At 40.5% G+C, this 21891-nt stretch overlaps 1 protein-coding gene across 13 annotated transcripts in view; it reads right to left on the reverse strand.

Moving 5' to 3' along the window:
* BRSK2 (BR serine/threonine kinase 2) overlaps nt 1-21891 on the reverse strand; it is a 307128-nt gene that overhangs the window by 47499 nt on the left and 237738 nt on the right. For all 13 annotated transcript variants that reach the window (XM_039728379.1, XM_039728383.1, XM_039728381.1 and 10 more), the window contains exons 8-12: nt 21181-21327; nt 13892-13923; nt 8293-8457; nt 7453-7550; nt 2301-2451 (exon numbers count right to left, since the gene is read on the reverse strand). In XM_039728379.1, the coding sequence (XP_039584313.1) occupies nt 2301-2451; nt 7453-7550; nt 8293-8457; nt 13892-13923; nt 21181-21327 (593 nt within the window). The remainder of the gene's footprint in view (nt 1-2300; nt 2452-7452; nt 7551-8292; nt 8458-13891; nt 13924-21180; nt 21328-21891) is intronic.

The following is a 21891-nucleotide window of genomic DNA, read 5'->3' on the forward strand; positions in this document are numbered from 1 at the left end:
GTCTCCAGATGTTTACACAAGTCATCTGTGTCTAAACAGGAGACCTGATTCCATGGTCAATCTTCTTAGTATTGTAGGATAAAAAGCACTGAACAGCTGTATCTTGAGATCAAAAAAAAAAAGTAATTCTTAAAAAAAGCATACGCCTTGGAGATCTATACCCTACTGCTGCAAAATCCACTGTCAGTGGGTCATTTCATGGAATATAACATGCAACTAGCCATTAAAAATCCGCACTCTTGGTGGAAGGCACTTGCCACTTTGTTACTGAGGGTTCTGACAGATGGTGCCCCATCAGCAATGCATTGTCCCCAGACACTCTCCATGCAGTGGGGTTCGTTAATGAAGCCAGTTCGTGTTATAAACGACTGTGCTGCCAGCAACACGAAATGTGCCGCTGTCATCTCTGCATGTGCATGGGATGAATTATGGAAGCTCACACGTGGAGTAAAATAACATCTTCCCTTTAACCCCTTCGAAAACAAGCACTACCATGCCCATCATCATCAATCATGGTGTTATTACATCCCTTTCTCCACCCTTAATCACACTTTTATGTCCATTCCTGACCTGTCATATGCATTGCCCCATATCTCTTTTGTGCCTGCAGGTTTTGCTTCCTCCTTAAGCCACAGCCCTTCTTCACTGATATTCAGCCTGGATGTATCTCATCCCAGACCTTTTGACTTCAACTGTTTCCTCGTGTGCAGAATCCAGTGAGGCATTTAAAGGCAAAAGAAATACTATGGATAGCAAGACACAGCTTTGCCTCTGCAGACTTCTGAACCCAAATTCAAAGTTCAGAGCTGGAAGAAAAGGTTTCAGCTCTCAGAGAATGCTGTGGTCAATTTAACGCCTCCTCATTGTTCCATTCAGTTGGACACTCCCTGTGAAGGAGCTTTGTGGTGGGGAGAAGTGATTTGCCTCTGCCTGGGTCTGGAAGCTTCATGTCCCATGCATCTCCCAGCAGCAGAGTAAACACTGCAGGTGGAACAAGAAGTCACATCTTTACTCCTTTGAGGCCTGTTAGGAACACTGAGCACACCCTGTCCTTAACACTTCCTTCACCCACAACTCACATCAAATCACGCATTTGAGACAGGTTTCCAACCTACAATATGTCAAGAAGTCTTTATGGCAGTCTCAAGGTCACATATCCAGTCTGAAATAAGTCCTAGCAGATTCCAGAAATCACCACTCTTTCTTCACTACAGATAGAACTGTAACAATTGCCAGGAGAAGTTTCCAGCAATTCTAGGGGCCTCTGGAATATCTATGAAATTATTTTATGTTCTTCTCCCAGTTCTCAGTCAGCAAAGGGAGCTTCTGGGCACAGCAGGCTTTTTTTGTTTTTTTTACAGATCTTAAGAGCTGAAGAAATAAAAAATGTTGTCAAAACTGAAACAGAAGGCACAGCAGCATCATTACCATCATCATTCATATATGGGAAGCGTTCTTTTATATTGATTGATTAATGCAAGTGTGAAACCAAATGCATGTGCTTCCCTTAAGTTAGTCATAGGGACCAGTCCCTATTCACTTATGGTTCACATAAGTGAATTTCCACAGTTCACTTACTCTCCCAGAACTTGCCTTGAGGAGGACACAATTTTCCTCTGCTGTTTCTCCACAAGACTGACACTTTCTTTGATAGAAAAGAGGAAAATTATACATATTCCATCACTTTATAAGCAAGTGGTGATTTATGTGCCATTTCAGATGCATTCTGGCTCTGACGGCACATTTTGGAGGCATCTACAAGATGCCTGGACAGGGCTTTTCAGATTCAATTGTTTTGATGACATGGAGCATGGTGTTCATTTAACTTCAGGTGCCCAAAAACTAGGAACCTAATCCCAGATAATCACCTAGATTACTGTTGTAGGCTCTGGAGACAGAGAAGAACAAGCAGAAGGTAATTTATCCTGTTTGACAGGACACATGTCTGAGATCTCCCAAAGCTTTTACGTGTTCCCATTGCCCAGTCAGCCTGTATTGCAAGCTTAGACTGCATGCCCATGTCCTCAACATTAAAAAGAGGTGAAATGGGTCTTGCCCATTTCAGAGGACATGGTGGCTTCCTGAGGAATAGCTGCAAGCAAACAGAACCCTTAAGGCCCTGGCAGGACTTCTGGTCCTGTGTGCACAAGCACTGCTGGCTGCCAGATCATGTTGCAGACTTGACTGGAAGGTGTAATGAGTGCTGGTGTGAACAGAAAAGCCCCACAGCTCCTCTGTGTAACACAAAGTGGGGGAGCAGAGCCAGGCAGGCAGGGCTCCTGGGTGAAGCACAGACCCACCTCTGTCCATGCTGTGCCATTTCAATAGCTCTACGAGCAGGAACTGGGGATCCTCCATCTGTCACGCTGAGAACCTCCATGGACTTCCTCTCCGGCCGCCGCTTCCCGTGCCTGTTCAGCATTGGGGAGTCCACACGCTTCCTGGGGGGATCTGACAGGAAGGAAAACGCTGTCAGCTCAATCCAGCTGGGACTTACCTCACGCAGGTGGGTTAAATCCTCTCTCAACAATTTCACTCTCACACCTCCCCTACAAAGACAGATCTCCTCATGATGGAGGGGTGGACATTTGTAGTCTCTCCCTTGTTCCAAATTTGCAAGCATTAAGATGTAGCTTGCAATCCACCTGCAGAGAGAAGGAGCCCTGCCACTGCCCTGAAGGTATTATGAGCACTGCAAAATAGAGGTAGAACTATACCACAGCTTGCAGAAATTAGCTTACAAAGCTGATAACAGTAATAACAGGATGATACAAGGTGACAGCATGGGCTATAGCACAAGCTGTTAGGCAGAGCATGAGCCATCTAGGGATCCTGTGTATGTACCCAGGTTACTAGAGCTTGCCTTCCACATCCCTGCCAGCCAGATTAAATGTGACACAGGGACAGGAGTACACTCTAAATTCAGAATTACATTCTGCTCTGAAAGAATACCCTTTTTGTTGCATCTTTAAGATTAGATTTCAGGTTTTTCCTGCTGATTTATATTTTTCCTCCTTCAGAAGCATTACAAATTAAACATGCTTGTCTACCTGAGACAAATCTTTCAATGCGAACCATGCCATACAGCTTTTACTACCATAGTAAATGAAATGCTATACACACTTTATTGTGTAACAATTCTATGAGGTATCAAAGTGCTACTTTAGCTTTGCAGAGTGAAAATTGAGGTATAAGAAATATTTAAAGATATATTAAAATATATAAAGATATATAAGAGATATTTAAAGGCAATTCATTCCTAAAGATGTTGGTTCTGAGAAGCCTTTAAATTGTTCTGAGAAGAGTCTTTAGATACCAAAATGCATCGCAGAAGGTGACTTGCCAAATCATCCACACCTTCCTGGTGAGGCAGAGACCCAAATACAGACCTGCTGAGACATTTTATAGCTAACACTGGACATGGCATGGAAACAGTATAAAGGAGAAAGACAGAAAAAAATACAGAAGGATTTTATTTCCTTTGGTTGGGCTATTTCAGTTCCCTGACTCTATTTATAGACAGGTTTTAAATTTTAGTGGGGAGTGGCCACTTGTAAAAGAAGGCATCCTTCATCCCTGCTGTTAGAACGAAACTCACAGTGCCCAGTTCTTAAGGCTTCTTCTTCTGCCAGGATCCCTGTGCAAAACCAGAAATACCACACTTGACAATCATACCTCTACTGCCTGCTCTTTATTATCCTGCCCTCTTCACACCTACCATGTACTCGTTCCTTCTCTAACATCATGTTTTTTAGAACAAGATCTCTTTGAGGCAGAGCTTATCCTTGAAACAATGAGCATAAGCTAATGCAAGTGGATTAGTGATAACAACTGACCCCATTACAGTATAACCCAAGTATTCTTTGTGTTAGCAGTAATAATATTCCGCTTAAAAATTAATTAGATAAAAAGCGCAATTGTATCTCACTCCATTTCAAACTCTATCCAGCAATAAAAAAATAGTAGAAAATGGTATAGGCAATCACCTCCAGATAAGAAAAAAAAAAAGAGTGCATAAAGCTGACAGAAAAACAAAGGAGATAAACCAAATAAAGCATTCATACTGTGTGACTTCAGCTGCATACATGTAAGTGGTCAAAAGTAAGCTGGGACAAGGTTTAGATATTTCAAACTCCTGCTTCTTCAAGCAAGTTCAAAATATGAGAAAGAATTCATGCTACAGAACAACTGGTGGTTTAGGAGCGTATCTACAGCATAGTAAGACAACAATGATGTTCAGAGTGTATATATAACACAAAACAGATACAAGTTTTGTAGCAGAATATCAGACATAAAAAAATGAAAGTAAAACAGTGCAGTTTAAAAGAAAGGAAGAAGGAAGATGAAGAAAGCATCAAATGTCAAAAGAATGGTGATGAATAAGCTCAAACAAGAGAAGTTAATAAAGAGAAAAAGACAAGAAAAATATTTTATGAACAGATCTTTTAAAAGTCAATTTGATCCATGAATGTTCAAAACAGAAATGGAAACTCAGTCAAGTGACATTTACAAAAGTGACATGCCATTTTCTTAAGAGCTGGACTTTAAAAGACAGCAAAGAAGAAATCTGGAGAAGAATTAGCTAAAAACTTGAATGACAGTCTTTTGTACAGCCATCAGGAAGAGAAAACCTGAGAGAAGGACATTAGCCAGAGGGGCCATGAGGGAATCAACAGAAAATTGAGGAGGAGAAGGATATCGCTAACAAGCAAAATGATTCTTTTGCATCAGCCCTTGCTGCTTAAGATGCTGAAAGAAATTGATTTCTAATCTATATTTTAAGTTATCAAAGACAGACAATAAGCAAAAAGAGCAGGTGGTGAAATGCACCTATAAATTCAGGAACAGCAATTCACAAAGGTTGGATGGAAAATACATCCAAAGCTTGCATTAATGTGGTTGAGCTTCTAATAAAGCTATTTGATGCCTATTTAAAATCGGCTACAATCCTACAGTATACATGGCTGAGAGTAGCAAGTATTGTACATACTTTTTAGAAAGGTCTGATTAAGAAATGACAGGGCACCATCACTGTCAAGTCTAAAGGTACTAAAGAATTAGTTATATACGTACTCTTCCTGCCAACATGACTAAAGTGGTGTCATACAAAAGCTGTAGAAGATTTTGCACAAGCCCAGGAATTAAAAACAGGAAAATCTCCATTATTTGCCCTTCTTTTCTTTAACTCTCTGGACAAGGTGAAAAAAATCAAGTCATAGTCCAGTAACAGTATAAGGATGCATTTTCCTTTTATTTAATATCAGAGAAGCATAGCTCTTCCTAAGGATTTTTACATATGAAGATAGAATCATATAGGTAATGATCCAATTATAAATCTGCCTTCTCACAGAAGGTGGGAAATAAAGGTTCACCTTCTGAGTTTGGATGAGGCATCTCTATCTTCTATATCTATTATGGCCCAATCTTTTGTTATTAAGAAATTTCATCCCACAAAATCCTTTTTCTCAAGGAGACATTAGTTGACATTAATTTCTTATACTGAGAAGTTTCTCATTCCTATGTTTTCAAGTAAAGAAAATGGAGCTGCATGTGAAAAATGTTGGAAGTGGCCCTTCCTTGGCTCTTGGAAGAAACTTCATACAGCTGAAACAGACAAACGGACACCAGAAGAAAGAGCAACCTGTAGCTGGCCATATTTTTACCTGCATCAATCCTTTCTGAGACTTAATACACCAAAAAAGAGGAAAAAGCAAAATACTCTGAGTTGCCTTTTTTTTTTTTTGGCAAGAGCTCAGACAATGCACAACTCTCATGATCATGGTATCTTCAAGCTGCTATTATTAAAGTGTTACTTGTTCTCTGCTTTTCTTTGTTTGTGCAAGGCCATTGCTAATGGATAATGATGAGATATTCATCAGACACGACTGCTCCTAATTAAACCTTGCCCCATGTTCTCAGAGATACTGCTGGGGACAGAGGACGTGGAAACCCCCTGTGGAAGAGGAAATACAAACACTCAAAGAATAATGCTCAAAATACAGGTGAGACACATAGATACAGTCAGTGTTTTCCTGTTAGGAAACATTTTCACCCCTTGCACAAAAGTTATAAGAGTGGACCATAATATTCCAGTTCAAACCATGAAAATACTTTGGCATGTGGAAGAGGTATGAGATGCATTTAAGGTATAGCTACATATTCACTTTCATGCTGGGTTTAAAGATTCTAGAGTCACCTTGTTTCTTTTCGTATGACAAAAGCATTTCTAAAACAAGTTGATGCTGTCCTTACATGGCAGGATAATCTGTTTGAGTCAAAAGCTGATTAGCAGAGTGCTAGATGACAAACTGCACCGAGCAAGGGGCTTTTGACCACAGGACCTGCAGCTGGCACAGCTACCCATCTTCATCAGGATCCCTGCTAACATGCTCTCTCTGTAGCTCCATCCAGGTAGGAGTTTAAAAATTGCTGTGTTAACTAAGAACTTTCATCTCTTCTCCCGTAGAAGAGGTTTCTCTGCAAAATTATAGGGCCTGGAGGCTGGAACTTGGATAGGTTAATAATTCAATGAAGCATTAACAAATGCAGTGCAGCACAGCACTGCCCTGAAAGCTTGTGAGATTCCAGGCTTTCCAGTGAAAATAAAGGGCACTTTGCTTCTAGTCTTCAAAGTGCTTAAGTACAATACCTGAAAATCTCCACAGTTCTATGCAAAATTCTGTTTCAGATTATTGCTAGAAGTGACTAATCCTTTATTAAACTTGTCTGCACATCAAGAGTCACTTATATAGTTAGCTCCTTGGGGAGCAGCTTTCCTGTTGTCTGGATTAGTGGTGATCAGCAGCACCCTAAAAAAACCAATGAATATACAAGAATTAAGTGGCATCACAAGAGCTTTGTAAGATAGATAATCTTATTGTGCATTAAGCTTTTAAGATCTAAGTCTAAAAACATGGGAGTTTGATTTATGTACTATAAAACAGTTAAGTTATATGATTCATACTTTCAGGAGTGCATGTATTGAGTTACAGAGAAGAGAATATGCACATATATAACTGCAGAGGGATGCAGCTACACAGCTTCTTACTAACTGAAGTCCATGAGCAGCCTTTCTGCAACACTGCAAGGAGACTTGTAATTAGAAAATTCTGCCACTAGATTATATTGCCAAACCTCATCTGCCTGCATAGAGTCAGCCTGTGGGTTCACAGCTCATTTTTTAAGATCCCATTCAAGATCTACTTGGATGTTTCTGAACTGTGAGACAGGCAAGTCTTGAAAGATGAAGCCTTCTAGTTTAACCACAGAACAGACCTGCCTGCCCCAGGCTGAGGATTCTCACCAGTGCTGTGTACACCATTTCACTGGGAAGACAACAGCAATGCTAGGGTTGGGTTTAAATTAAAATAAAATCAGAATTAAAGAAAAAAAAAAAGTGAAGAGGAACTAGTTCAGATGGGTTCATGGTGACTGAGGTCGTATCTGCAGTACCTATTTCATTTCTAGGGGGAAGATCCTCATCTTCATGACTAGGATACCTCTCCTTCCGGTCAAGCAGAAGAAAATAAATCATTTTTTCTTGGTTTTCTCTGAAAAAAAAGAAAAAAAACCATTTATATTTGAAAAGAAAAAAGGTCAACATGTACATGAAACTTTCTCATCAAATAAACAGTCACAGTTATTCTAAATGAGTTGGAAGTGGTCATGTACATGGCAGCTAGATACACAACCCACAAAGCTTTTGAGACCCTTGCTGTCTCCAACAAACAGCTAGTGAGGAAAGGAAATAAGATTCCCAAACTCCACACACAGAACAGAGGCACAGACAGTCAAGATTATGTGTCCCCAGGAAGTCCAAGCCAAGAGTGGCAGCCATGCAGGCCTCCTGAGTCTCTAATGCTCTTTCTACCACCTGTCCCTCTTAACATCTCAGGAGATACACCAGCTCTTAGGCATAAGTTTAAAATAAATAAAAAATTGGCAACAAAGGCAGATCCAGCACAAACATCAGCAATGAAACCTCCCCATGTAGACTGTGCAGCCCATGTTTTAATGAAGTGACCTGGCCTGGCAGCTAGGGCAGAAATAGCACAGTGGCTCCGTTGCTGGTCAGGCTTCTGACCCGTGGAGCAAGAAAGGCTCAGTGCTTGCCCCCAGCACCTCACCAGCAAATGAGCAGCCAGAGGGGGCTTATTTTTACCAGTCATCCAGAAGTTTTTACCAGTCATTCAGAGAGAGACATCAGTTAAAGTGCTCTCTGCCTCTCCCCAGGTTCATAAGCATCCCAGCCCCTGGACACCCAACTGATATGAAGACTGAGCAAGTGCTTACTCTTCCGACAACAAGTCCTGTAAGAGTTTATTTCGGTCACGGAAGCAGCCTAACGAGTGCATGCTATCTAACACGTCTGGATCAATATCCTCCAAGGAAGGCAGAGAACGAATCTGCACCTTTCGAGGGATTGGTTGCTCTGGTTCTGGCTCATTCTTACCCCCTCTGCAGAGGAAAGAAGATGAGAGAGAGAAAGGGGGAGGGAAAGGAGAGAAAAGAAACATGAGTCACAAATGAACCCATACTCTGAAACACAGCCTGCAGCAACAGATGGAAACAGCTTGCTAAATTCCCACTGAGAGACCAGAGCTTCCAACCAGACAGATATTATTCTCATAAGAAACTGTCATGAAGGCTAAGACTGACCAGCAGGTTGTGGATTTGGGTCTTTAATGAGAAATGTCTGTGTTCAGTCAGCAAGGCAACAGGAACTTCACTTACCAGTGCCCTTGTAATAGAAGCAGCTGTTCAGCATCCTAATGCCAAACATTTATAAAACACTACATGTTTGTAGAGATGTTGTCTCATCAGCTGGCCAGACCTCAGACTATGAGGCTGAAAAGTGCAAGCTGAATGATTCCCTTTTGGAGACGAAGCTCTGAACAAACCATCACTCTTTTTCACCAATTCTGATTACACCCAGCACTGCAGCAGTTTCTTTCGTTAACACTTCCAATGTGATTAAGAGACCTCAGTGCTCAGGCTCCCACTCGACACACTTTAAAGGGTTTTGGGGGAAAACCATGCTGCTTAATTACACACCCAAACATGACAATCTCTGCTTCTCTTAAGACATGCAAATTGGAAAATTTTGGCTCAAGTGCAATGCCCGAGGTCAGCTGCAGACCTCGGAACACACCATTAGCAGCAGAACATATTACTCTTTCAAATGTAGTTAACACAGACTTTCTGCACAATTATCTCATCCCATTCACTAGGCTCAGGAAATATTGATTATTCATTGCAATTAAAGGCCATGACTGCAAGAAACAGGTCAAGGTGTCAGAGTGTATCTAACTGACTAATGATATGTATTGCAGACATCCTGAATATCCCTTTGATTTTATTTTGGAAGGCAGTGAGCAATTAATGTAAACTCTATCCACTCAAAGAGGTGGGTTTGGTGGTGGTGTCGGTGTTTCTGTCAGAGAAATTATCTGCTCTGAACCTCTGCTATTTCTCAATGGCTCCTTCATGTGATGTTGAAGTTTCCCTGATCCATCAGTGGGGTCCTCCCTTTCCTTTATGTGGTGCAAATGTGTGACTGTTGGGTCCAGGCTCCCAACATGGGCAGCAGGAATCAGGAATATTTCAACTGTATCAGATGTCACCATTTGCTGCTTATGGGACTGTGTTTGGACTAGAGATCCTTCCTTTTGATGCTGGAATAAATAAGGCAGATACAACTTATGAAGTTACTCTCACAGTTTAAAATGTTCCTGACTCAGTGTAAGCTATCCAAGTATCTACACAGAAAATGGAGTTCCAATCCAAATGTCCTTAGTTTTTCTTGTGTAACTTCGAAATCAGCTCTGGTAGGTTCATATACATGAGCCCAAGGTCTCAGCCAGTGTACCAAAGAGAGAGACCATACACCTTAAAAAGAGCCAATGCAGATTATCTCCTCCAAGGTAAGAAGGCAATGCTAAGTCAATGTATCCAGAACAGGACAGTCGCATGCTGGGACAATCACAGGAGATTGCTGAGTGCTACTTGCAATTTATTTTTAAGCAAGTTGAAATGCAGTTGTGAGGCATCTGCTCTGTTTGTGGGACATCACTTGCAAAAAGACTCCTCACAAATGTTCATTTTATCTTCTTCTGAAGCAGTGAAAATGTGCTCAGTCCTACCTGGATGTCATGGAGTCAGACATTCATGGAGTCAGTGTTCATTACATGGGTCATGACAACATGGGTCAGATCCCACTTCTCTTACAAGGAGCACTAATACACACCCTGTCCAGTTTTACTCAATTTGGGGCACTGTAAGTAAACAGAGGACACAGAATCTGATCCTTGATAGTTGTTCTTGTGTGTCAAACAACTAAAACACAGCTTCTGATGCCCCCTTTGAGTCTCACAGAAGCATCTGTATCTTCTGCAATGTCACCATGGTCCTGAATCTAAGAGCTAAACTCAAAAATCCTTGTTCAACTAAAGAAACATCTTATTCCTTCTAAGAGTTCACTACTGCTACCTCTTAGAATCAAGAACTAGCTCTCAGAAGGTAATAAGCAATGATTAGTTCATAACCTTGCACTATTAAATCTAGTGATGACCTTGTCATTAAGACAAATTCTTGCAGGATAGACCTTTGAACAGCAGCTGAGTGTTTTTGCTTTTTAATGATCTACAGTTCACTTCTGAAAAGTATTGACTTAATTAATCATTCGTGTTACAAGCAGATGTCCTTAAGGTAATTAAAAGAGATTAAAAAGAATTATTGTCTTTGAAAATTTCTAGGAAACCTGGGCTTCCCACTAGCTGCCTTTGTCTGAATAGAATCTACAATTTCCTTTAGTATCAATCAGCACAGGAGCCATTTCTAGAGAGCACAGCTTGCCATCCTCCCTACACTCCAGGGTGGCATTTCCTTATGCCCTGCACCTGGTCAGCCTCAGACACAGTCAGGAAATTTCACACCTCCTCATCAGGTACAAGTAAAATCTGCAAAGAGGTGTCTTGTCATTTGGCAGCGCAATTCAGAGCTTCAGGAAACGAAAATCACCGGTCTGGGCTGTGATTGGCATGACTGCAATGCCTGTTCCATTCTCAGTCTAGCAGAGTGACAAATTTGTTGCATTGCAGCCCACACAGACATCAAACAATGTCACACAGTGACTACTGCAAATCACATATATTTTTTTAAAGGCCCACATGAATGTAATTGCTGCTTTAAAACCCACCCTCTTTTGTGAGGATTGGTGGATACAATGGCTGTGATTCCTGATCAGGGTGGACTTTTTCAGTCTCTCCATGAAATTCTCTCATGAATCTCACCGAGATGCCCATTTGCATCAGCGCAAAGCAAAGCAGAACCAGTACACTTATTCTTTTTCTTGTTTTATTAAGTCGGTACCTTCACAATTAAGGCAATAACTCAGTGTTATAGCAGTGGGTATTTACTATAATAGATAATTTTATTTGCCCTCTAACTTTATTAAAAATATGAAAATAACTGCTGTTTATTTTCTGGTTTATGATATCCTGCTTTTCAGGTAAAAATAAATGATTTCAATTAAAAAAGCTTGAGAAACCTCACTGAATTAATTTGGGTGGGAGAGCAAGAACTGGAGGTTGCTGACAAAAGGTGTCACTTGGGTTTCTTTCTTCCTTTTTTAGGCTTGTGAATCATGATTTCAACTTTCAAGACCTCTTTCTCTGCCTGCCGAAATCTGCAAATGAATATTTTCTCCAGTTTTATAGTAGCCTCAAAATTTATTTGAAGAATTAAGTGAAACCACTTCAATGTTCTGAGTACAACTTTCAGGCCAGTAACCTACAGATGACAAAGGATGAAAATTTTACATAGAATAGTAGATAAAATAAAGAAAAAAAATTAAGAGGTGAGGAAAAGAGCCATAGGATAAAACACTACCACCCCTTCCTCTCTGTCAGCATGAGTATTTCTAGGCAAAATAAATGCAAAGAGGTTGTGAAACATTACCAGATGAAAGCAGTTGACTTTTGGAGGCAGCAAGGTTATTCACTGACTAAAATTAGCCATAGGATGTTAACCTCCTGAGGTCAATCCATGGCCAGTACAGAGAAAATGAGAAAGAGACTCATTAAAAAAGCTATTTTGAGCAGAATCTTCTTTTTAGGCAATCTGAAGAGACATCTGGAAGAGCCTTTCTGCACTGACTACCCTGGGAGTCCAAAGGAGACTTGCTTTTGCAAAACTCAGTTTCTACTTCTGAAAACAGCCTCAGATGCAGTTTACTCTGTCAATCATCAGAGAGTCTGACCTTCATTGAGAACTACATGAAAGTGTTCAAATGTTTATGTCTCCAAAGAAAAAAAAAAAAATCTTCAAATTCTAAATACCGACTAAAGTAACGAAATGACATCTGCACAATTGCATATGTGAGCCTGGGACAACAGTCCCTCAACAAGTGAAAAGATCCAGGCAAAAATCTTGAGGAGGATAAAAATAACAATATAAATGATCAATGACTTTTCCTTTTATTTCCTGTTTGAGTTCTGATAAAAGCCTGGAGAGTGTCAGCTGATTTCACTCCATGAAGAAACAGAGGGAATTATCTGACCAATCTGACGTAAACAGCATTTACTTCTGCAATTGCTAGCAAGACCTTATAGTAGGGATTTCAGAGATTACAATTAGATATTTCCCCACTCCATTTGTTCTACATTTACCCATGAGAGTTAAAGGAAAAAAAAAAAGTATGCGTAGGAAACCTCCAGTACCTTGGTTTAAAATAGTGCCATGTCTGGTAACTGAAGAGAGCATGGAAAAGCCATGGGCAGAGTGCTGCCACTATTTCAGGTAAAGTAAGTTTTTTCTTAGTTCCAATTCTTTTCTTAGCTGTTCAACAAAATGTTGAACCCCCCTCAGGTTTTAATGAAGTCACACAAATCCAGTGGTGAAAAAGGCCCATGAGACAGAATTACAGAAAACAAAACAAATAAAGAAAAAGTGGGGTTTTTTTCATGGTGACAGGCTTATATATCAGTTCACATCATCCGTGAGTACTTCTCAAGAGTAATTACAGGATTATGGAGGTAGGACTTTCCTTATCACCCACCTGGGAAATGCTGACCCTGGGAAATGTATCCAAGCATAATTTCCTTGTTTATTATGTGAAGTATTCTCCTTAATTTGATGAGGATATCATAGTATAAAAATTTTGTTTACTTAAGCTTCTTGAAATACTACTAAGGCTACACAAAGAGCAAGGTCACTTTTAAAAGCCATCAATCTTCCTTACACCCAAACCACCAGACAAGCATGTACTCTTCTCACAGACCTCCTGTTTCACTGTCAGGACTGCTGTTTTTAATCAAGTCACAGAAGTACTCTCACATCAACAGGTTACAAGGTCAGAAACAGTCTCTTAGCTTGCTATGAAAAAGGAGTGGGGATTATGAGACAGAGAAGCTCTTGCTCACAGGTGCTTACTTATCAATATCATCATTTTTGTTTCTACTTCAGAGAAAAGCCAAGATGCCAAGAAGAAAGAAATGAAAGCTTTCTTGTCAAGAAGGTATTACAAGGGATTGTCTGTAGTACTTGGACAGCAAACGAAATATGGTTGCTAGGTGGGTATTTTTTTGCTGATCACCTGCGGGTATCTCTTTAACACAGCAAGTTGCTGGACTGAATGTCTTATTTCAAACAGTTGTTAGTCATTGTACAAAAGAAGTTCCTGGGTTGGTACATATAAATGCAATTATATGAGTAGCAAAGGGTAGAAAAATAAAAAAAGTAGATGTTTTTCTGTTCTCTGCCTCTTTTTCTCATGTATGTGAAACCTGCTTTCAAACTCCAGTCTCACTCTTCTAGTGGTCTCTTCACAGAACACTAGAATACCAGAATCAACAATGAACATATGCAAAAATTTTTTTAAAAAGTTACTTACATATACCATATGTGTTTCTGAATATGTTCTAGCTGTAAAGGAAAAGAAAACAAGGAATTAGTGCTGTAAAATAGAAGAGGTAACTCTACAAGTCATCCTTATTCAAGTAAATCCAAAATTTCAGAGATGGACATATGCGTACAACAGGAACTTTATGCTGCATAAAGAGCCACTCATCCTGCTGGAATAAATACCCATCCCACTGGAAATGGCACTTGAATTCCAGACATAATGCATCAGTCAGGAGTAAATCCTAGGCAAATGCAAAGTGCGAGGCTTCACAGGTAACTTTTGGAAATGCAAGCTTTTCCCTTCCCAAGTCCTTCCTTCTGTAATCGAACTGCTCCTTTTTGTATGTGCATAATAATTTACCCTTTGTACTTAAACTGCATTTCTAGTTTTCTTTTGGAGGAAAAGAGAGAGGAAGAAAGAAGAAAGTAGGTTCAAACAGATAACAAAGAAAATAATTTGTGCATCTGTGGCGTGACCTTCCTGGATACAGCATGCATTCTAGATTGGCTTCACATTTATCATCAAAATCTAAGGACCAAGCAGAATAAGGTTCTATGCAATTTACTAATTCTGCACCTGAACATGAGACCACAAATTTGTTTTACTTCCTTCTTTCCTGTTCCACACATGAGAATTTCACTATGAAATGAAGGATTGATTAAAGCTGAAAGTAGCCATGACCTATGCCTATGTAAGGCAGATTCCACAAACATTATGATATCTTTTCCCACAAGTGTAGGAAAAGAACGCAACATGATTTTTCCAAGAGAAACCCTTAACAGCAGAGAGAACAGAAGGTTCATATAACATACTTTCAGCTGAACCTTCCAAATACGTTTTGTTTTAATCATCACAGCATAAAATAACTTTTCTCAGATGTCCAGGGATTATTTCTTATGTGGGCGATGTTTTTTATATTCATCCCTATGCAGCACCTTTGTAGGTGCAGAACAAAATGCATACTCACTGCATATGGGCTCACATTTGTGCAACTTTCAGGGAAAGACAGGAGAGAGCTGGAAGAAACTCATATAAGAGGAAATCACAGACCCACTACAATGGTCAGGAATAATGGTGACAGCTGTCCTGCTCTTATTACATTCCACTCCCACAATAATTAGAATCAGAGAGAAAAAGAAACAAAAAGAAAAGAAAAAACAAGGAACAGGCAAACAACAAAATCTCAGAGATACAACGTGTTTGCCACAGAGAGCAAGGAATCAGAGACCTTTGTGCTATGGAAAAACAGTTCCATGTCTGGGAAACAGTAAGACATGACTTTGGCTATATATAAGACCATTTCTTAAAATTGAGTCAGGGCTTTTCCTGAAAACAAAGAAACAACAGAATGCAGCTTAAGAAGGTATGACAGAAGCCTGGAGGAAACAGTGTGGGAAACAAACAGCCACCTTTAAACCCCAGACTGTATCGGCACTGCAACCAGAGGTGCAGCTGGCACTCATATCTGTCTTCTAAGCAGCACCAATGCCCCCAGCACACACATCCACCGGCCCAGGCAGACTGGCACAGCTTCCAGCCGTGGCACCAGCCTGCCACAGTAACTTCCCTTTATCACAATTCCCCTGCATTAAGCAGTGCTCTAACCCCTGCACTCTTAAAGAGCAAGATGGAGTATTCCTGACACACTGCCATCTTCCGTTGAGATAAAGATACGATTTGGGAGTTTCCCCAACAACCTGGAGACACAGCCCTCTTCCTTCTGGTTCTGTGCAAGCTGAGGAACAATCACAGAACATAAGGAGAGCCTATTTTGTACAGCTTCCATGGGGCAGGATTTTAGAATTGTTCCTTAACAGATGCATAGTTCTGTGAGGATCTGCTAAGGGGTGGATTGTGCCTCCTGTGCTGGTAAAACCACATCTATTCATTATTTCCCATACACCACATGGAGGGCTAGAGAGATTAATGATTTCAGACAACATGCAGATGATACAGCTATGCCATGTCCAAGTCTCTTTCATGCTTGCTTCTCCTGCTGCATTTTTTGTCTCCATGGGACACTCTGGTCTTGTGTGCCTGTGATATGCAGAAATGCCATGGCAAAGCAGACAACAGCACTTCAATTTCTGAGTTAGAGAGGGGAAAGAGAAGAGGGTCACCAGTCCATGTCTTAGTCACAGAGCCTCTGGGCTCCTTCAGAGAAGATGTCAAATGACTCCTGCCCATCCCTGCTGATCAACCTCCTTCAAATTAATGAACAGACAGCGTTTTTCTGAAAGAGATGCCCCATTGCACCTTGATACACATCTGAAGGTGTATGACAGATCTCACGGCTGCTGTTTACCCACACATCTGCCATTCAATCCACATCAAAACCACTGCTGTGAAATATGCTGGGATATTCCAGATATGAAAAGTATTCTACAAACCCATTTCTTACTCTGATTCAAACATAATTGCATTGAAATGTTATTAGAAGCATGCTTGCTGCTGCCAAGATCTTCACTACTGTTTTAAAGGTAATTAATTAATGCTTTGTTGCTTTTTGTCTACATTAAAGTGACAGGAGGGTTATGGGAGGGCGATTGGTTTTGACAAGGAGAAGTCTGTACGCTTTCTACTGTGCAGTGCAGGGGAGGGAGACACACAGTGGGAGCTAATCTCACTCCTGCCTTCATTTAAACACAATGTTTAAACGCATTTAAGTGACGAAGGCATTTAACAACCCTTCCCAGAGGGTTTTTCTTGCTGTTTGCACAGGAGTTTGCCAAGTTCAATGCCATTTTATGGAAGTTGTAAAAATGCTGCTTCCTAGTATCTCCTAGTCACTGCAGGCAACTGTCTCATGACATCATCTCTGAAATAACAAAACATGCTCAGATGCACTGCACATGCACAGTCAGAGAGATTTCTGCAGGCTAAGATTCTGTAATGGAAGGAGAGGGAGAATTCCTTTATCACGGCTTTACGTAAAAATACTTCCAAATACTAAACCTGTACACTGAAGAAGCATCGAGGAGCCTGTCTCACAGATGAAAGACCCACTGTGATACAGAGCTGCACAAGCTCATCAGGAAAAGAGGTCTCCTCCCACAAAGAGCTTACGTCTGAATTCTAAGGCAGGGAACAACAGATGGAGACAGACAGGCAGATGGAAAACAAGACAGCGCTGTCTACATCCTCGGCACTGATCTCAGCAGAGCAGTTGCCAAGATAAAAAGTTCTGCCCTGAAGAAAAACTTTCTCAAAGTCTGTGGATATAGATGAGGGCTTCTGGTCTTGAACTCGTGTCAAATTTCAAGCCTCCCTGTCCGGAAAGGGGCCAGCCTCAAATCCATCTGTGCAACCACACCTCAAACAATTCTTCTCCATCCAGAAGATCCCCTAGTCTGAGCTTTAAACCTACTGTGTAATGTCAAGACACAGGCTTTTCCTGGCCACAGGGTTCAGGCTAGCAGTGCAAACAGCACTGGTTAAACCATTACCCATCTCAGCAGTAGCACCTGTTCTAAAGCAGCCTCCAGGGACTTTGACAAGGGCAGGTATCACTGTCCTATGTGCATGGGGCATGAACAGGCCCTTGACAGCCTAAATACATCAACTGGACAATTACCTCCATTCTACAGGTTGTAAAGGGAGAAAATATAAATTATGGAATATGCATCTTATCATAAGACCTTCTACAGAAATGAATCAGGTGAGTTTTCCCTTCTTCATTTCTTAATATTCTTAATATTCTTTAGATTCTGCATAGCATCATTAGCATCAGATCAAGAAAAAACAAAATCAGAAAGCAGAGAGAAGATTCTAAAAATATGTGCAATTCAAGGAATTTTTAGGTAATATTCAGGGATAGGTATTTCCACCTGTGTGTACACCCAACACAAAAAAACAAGTCATTCTACTCTAGTATAATATGTCAATGCTAGAACAGTAACAGCTTTATTAGAATAGCAATATCTGCAACATCTGCTCTGATCCACCTTGCTCCAAAACAAATTTTCAATAGTGCTAATCCATCTTTAAAAGAAAAGTGCCTCTGCCCTTTGTCTTTCTGGAGAAGAAAATATTGGCTGAGAATGCAACCGGTTTCTACTACAGGAGCTGTAATTCTCTGCTGTAGCAACGCTGAATCATTTGAAGAGCACATAACTAAAAGAAACCACATCCTGCAGTACTTTAGGCACCCAGAGCACACCTCCCATAAGCTTTCTCTAACTTTATTACTTTTCCCTTCTGACACTATTCCTACTAGAAGGCAGTCCCAGAACCCCACTGATATGCCTAAAATTCTTCTTGTTTCTAGCCCACTTTCCTGTAAGACCATTAGACATACATTTGTTTTTGTGCCAGTATCTTCCTTTAGCTTCAGTAATGCTTCCCTCTCTAGTAATTACCTCTAATGAATATGCAGATAACCAGTACAACCTTTGTTAGACATTATCTGTGTACATTAACTGAAGCTCTTTTAGGCCATACTATTCAGACAGACTCTTTCAAAAATGCTGATCATCTTAGCACTCATTCTTTGTTTGACTTTACCTTTCATAAATATGAGTGGTCAGAAATACCACCACCAGGAGCTAGGATCAATTTTTAATGAAAAATTTATATTTAATGAAAGAAAAACAAATTCTTTTATTTTACAGCATGTTTAGTAAAACAGGCCCAAAAAATGAGTGGTCAAGGATGTCCCATTAACCGTATTTGAGGCTACGTAATACATGGTGAGTGTGAACAATATTCCACTAAGAAATAATAAAGTCTTGTTCCCACAAATGAATCATATACCAGGAAAGATACTGCCTGCTTCTTAAGGCTGAAAAGGGCCAGCAACAATAATTCTGAGTACCCTCCCCTCCATTAATCTTCTCAAGCCCCAACACTGAAGCAAATGATGACAGTTAAACGTGAATGCTGCTTCTGTTTTTGTTGATCATTTTAACAGATGGACTGGGGAAGGTGTGGGTGTGCTGTGAAATGGCAATTACTGCAGGGAGGGAAACGCAGTTGGATGAAAAGGAAAAGAGATACAAATCAAAAAAAGAGGAACAAAGCAGAGAGGGGAAGTAAAAAATTAAAAAAAAAAAAAATTCTAGTCACCTTACATTTCACTATATTTTTCTCCTGAATTCACTAGTAAGGTATTGAGCAAATGATCAGCAATGGTAACAGCTACATCTGTACTTACTGTACCCAAGCTGCAATTTTGCTCACATCTTTGTATAAATAACAAATTGATTCAAGTGAGATATTTTCTAGGAATAGAGGCTTCCAAATAAACCCATGTTTATACCCTTTTTCACAGGACACAGCTAAAATAGAATTCAGCTCTCTCCTCAGAATGAACTCTAATATTCCCAGCTCCTGTGCAGTAAACAAAGAGCTCCCTTCTGCCTGGCAGTCAAAGCAAGCAGCTCACTAACAGCACGGGAGTGTGACAGCAGCAGGGACAGCAAACCCAGAGACCCTCAAATAATGAAAAAAAGACTGCAGCAAATAACAAAGAGCCAACCTTTTTTCCCTCCCAGCTCTCAGCTCTTTAATATGTATTATTTCAAATTCTTATTCATAATTCAATGGTTAGTGTGTGCCAATAACTACCTGATCTGGGTTTTTTCCCTCCCTAAGGAAGTAAGAGGTTAATTTTGATCAAGAAAGGGAGGGGGATGAATGTCACTCTGAGACCTTGAATTACCTCAACTGCTTTCTCTCCTATGCATGTACATTCCCAGCTGTATTGCACAGCTCAAATTATTTAGGGTCTGTCTCTGCCCTGTGGAAAAATTCAGAACAATCTGAAGAAGGAACTAGCACTTGATGATCTGCTCCCTAACATACTTAGACCATCGGCACTTTTTTGAGGAAAAAACCCAAAAAACCCAAGAAGCTGGTACATTTGCATCATGGAAAGGAAGCTAAACTTGAGAGGGACTTTGTGACTTTCTTGGCCATGAAGAACATCTGTCTCATCTCTCAGGATATTGTCCTAACCAGTGCTCTTTCCGTGAATATACTTGTGAAAATGTTACTCCTTTCCTTAAAAATCTGTTTTAAAAAGGTCTTTTAAGGTGCCTAATATATTTTTTTTCAATCAGTGCTATTTATGTACTGCAAAATGTGATGGCTACTGGGTTTGCAAAAGTAGGGATACTAAAAATAACATGAGTTTTCCCCTATGCTACCAAACAAAGCATGACCTGGACTGATAATGAATGAAAGAAAAACGCAGATATCAGGTAATATTGTAGGGAGTTGTAAAGGGAGATTCAGTTAACTTTTTAGCTGAGAGGTGTCTGCATCCCAAAAGCACCGTCACAGCTGGCACACACTGATGCTGTTGTTACCAATCTCAGCAGAGAGGCCAACCAGTGATCTGAGAGTTTATTTATAAATATTTTAGCAGACTGAAGAACCAGGAGGAGTTTTAAATTTACATTTCTTTATACATACTCCCACTCAGAATCTGTGAGCTTAGTAAATCTGTATAAAATCATCACCAAGGCCTGACAATAGGATTTACAGGGGCAACGTACCCATAAAGGCACACGCCTCCACTGACAAGCAGGCAATCTTACTTTCCAAAATTATTTTAATTGCCAGTGTTTTTTAATTCCCTAAAACATTAACACAACGTTAGTGAAGGATACAATCACTACACAGTCCTCACTCTTGCAGGGTCTCTGTTGTAGTGATGGGATGTATCCTAGATGCAGAGTCAGTGCTGAATGCCAGGAGCTCAACACCGTGGGACTAACAGTGCTCAGGACCACAGGGCACAGGATGAAAGAGGAGACTGGCAGACACTTGCTCTGAAGGCTGCTAGAGGATAATGCAGAGCAAATGCTGGATAGAATACAATGCAGCTTATGTGGTGCGAAATGAAAAGCCAACACTTCTGTCAGAAATGTAGGAAAATCACGCTCTGTTTAATGGCAAAGCTTCAAATACTAGTCCTAACACTTGTGACCTTCAAATACTTATATTATGTCCCCAGCAAACTGCTGTATCACACAGAAGAATCAGACAACTCAGGTGGACTCCAAAAGGAGTGAATGGGCCAGTAGTTCTTTGATGAGCTATGAGGGATTTCTCCTAAATGCCCAATGTTACATATGAAAGGGAATCATGAGGCTACAGAAGAAACACAAAAGCAATCTGTCCTCAAGACTCAAAAGAGACTGTAATTGCCAATTCCACTCCTTTGCTCAGAAGGAAATACGTAGGAATGCCACCAAATCACCAAGTTACCTTGGCTGCTCAACCATTCCTGCAACAAGGCGAGAAATGAAGCCTTGCTGACGAAGCTTCCTTACCGTGAGACGTTTCGAGGCATCCACTTCAATCATCCCCCGCAAAAGGTTCTGACAGTCGGGAGGGATAAAATGGGGCATGTGGAACACTCCACGCTTCACCTTCTCCAGCAGTTGCCGCAAGTTGTCGTCATCGAAAGGCAGAGCACCCTGCAGGGATGGGACAGAGCAATCAGTAGGAGAGAACTGGAGACGGCCAAAGGAGAAAAGCCGGGATAAACACGGTGAGAGAATGGAAAAGAGGAAGTCAGCTCATATTATTATGAGTGAAAAAACTTCTTATCCATTGAAAAGACACAATTTCTTAGTGCTGCTGTATTTCCTCTAACATGAGACAAAACTGAGGACATTGGTTTTTTTTATTAGACCTTTAATTAGACCTACCAGTATAAAGTAAAATACAAAATATGAAATTGCCTTTCTAGGCAAATTCACAAAGATGCGTGGATTCACTCAAATTCAGCTCAAGCTTTTGATCTGCTGGTATTCCTCCTGGGCATACTTTCACAGCAGCAATGTTTATCGTCTCCTTATTTTTAATCTTCCTGAGACACATTTATTGCAGACGTTGAAAAGGAGGTGAACAGCTTTTGAGAGACTTTCAGCAAAGAACATGCTCTTTCTGATGGAGCATTAAAATGACACAGCTGAAAGAAACCCCAACCAACATTAGCCTTTGGAAGCAGCAGACATTCTACCTGTTTAATATACTCC

Source organism: Passer montanus, unplaced genomic scaffold (assembly GCF_014805655.1).
Source record: "Passer montanus isolate IOZ18808 unplaced genomic scaffold, ASM1480565v1 scaffold65, whole genome shotgun sequence".
Lineage (NCBI taxonomy): Eukaryota > Metazoa > Chordata > Aves > Passeriformes > Passeridae > Passer > Passer montanus.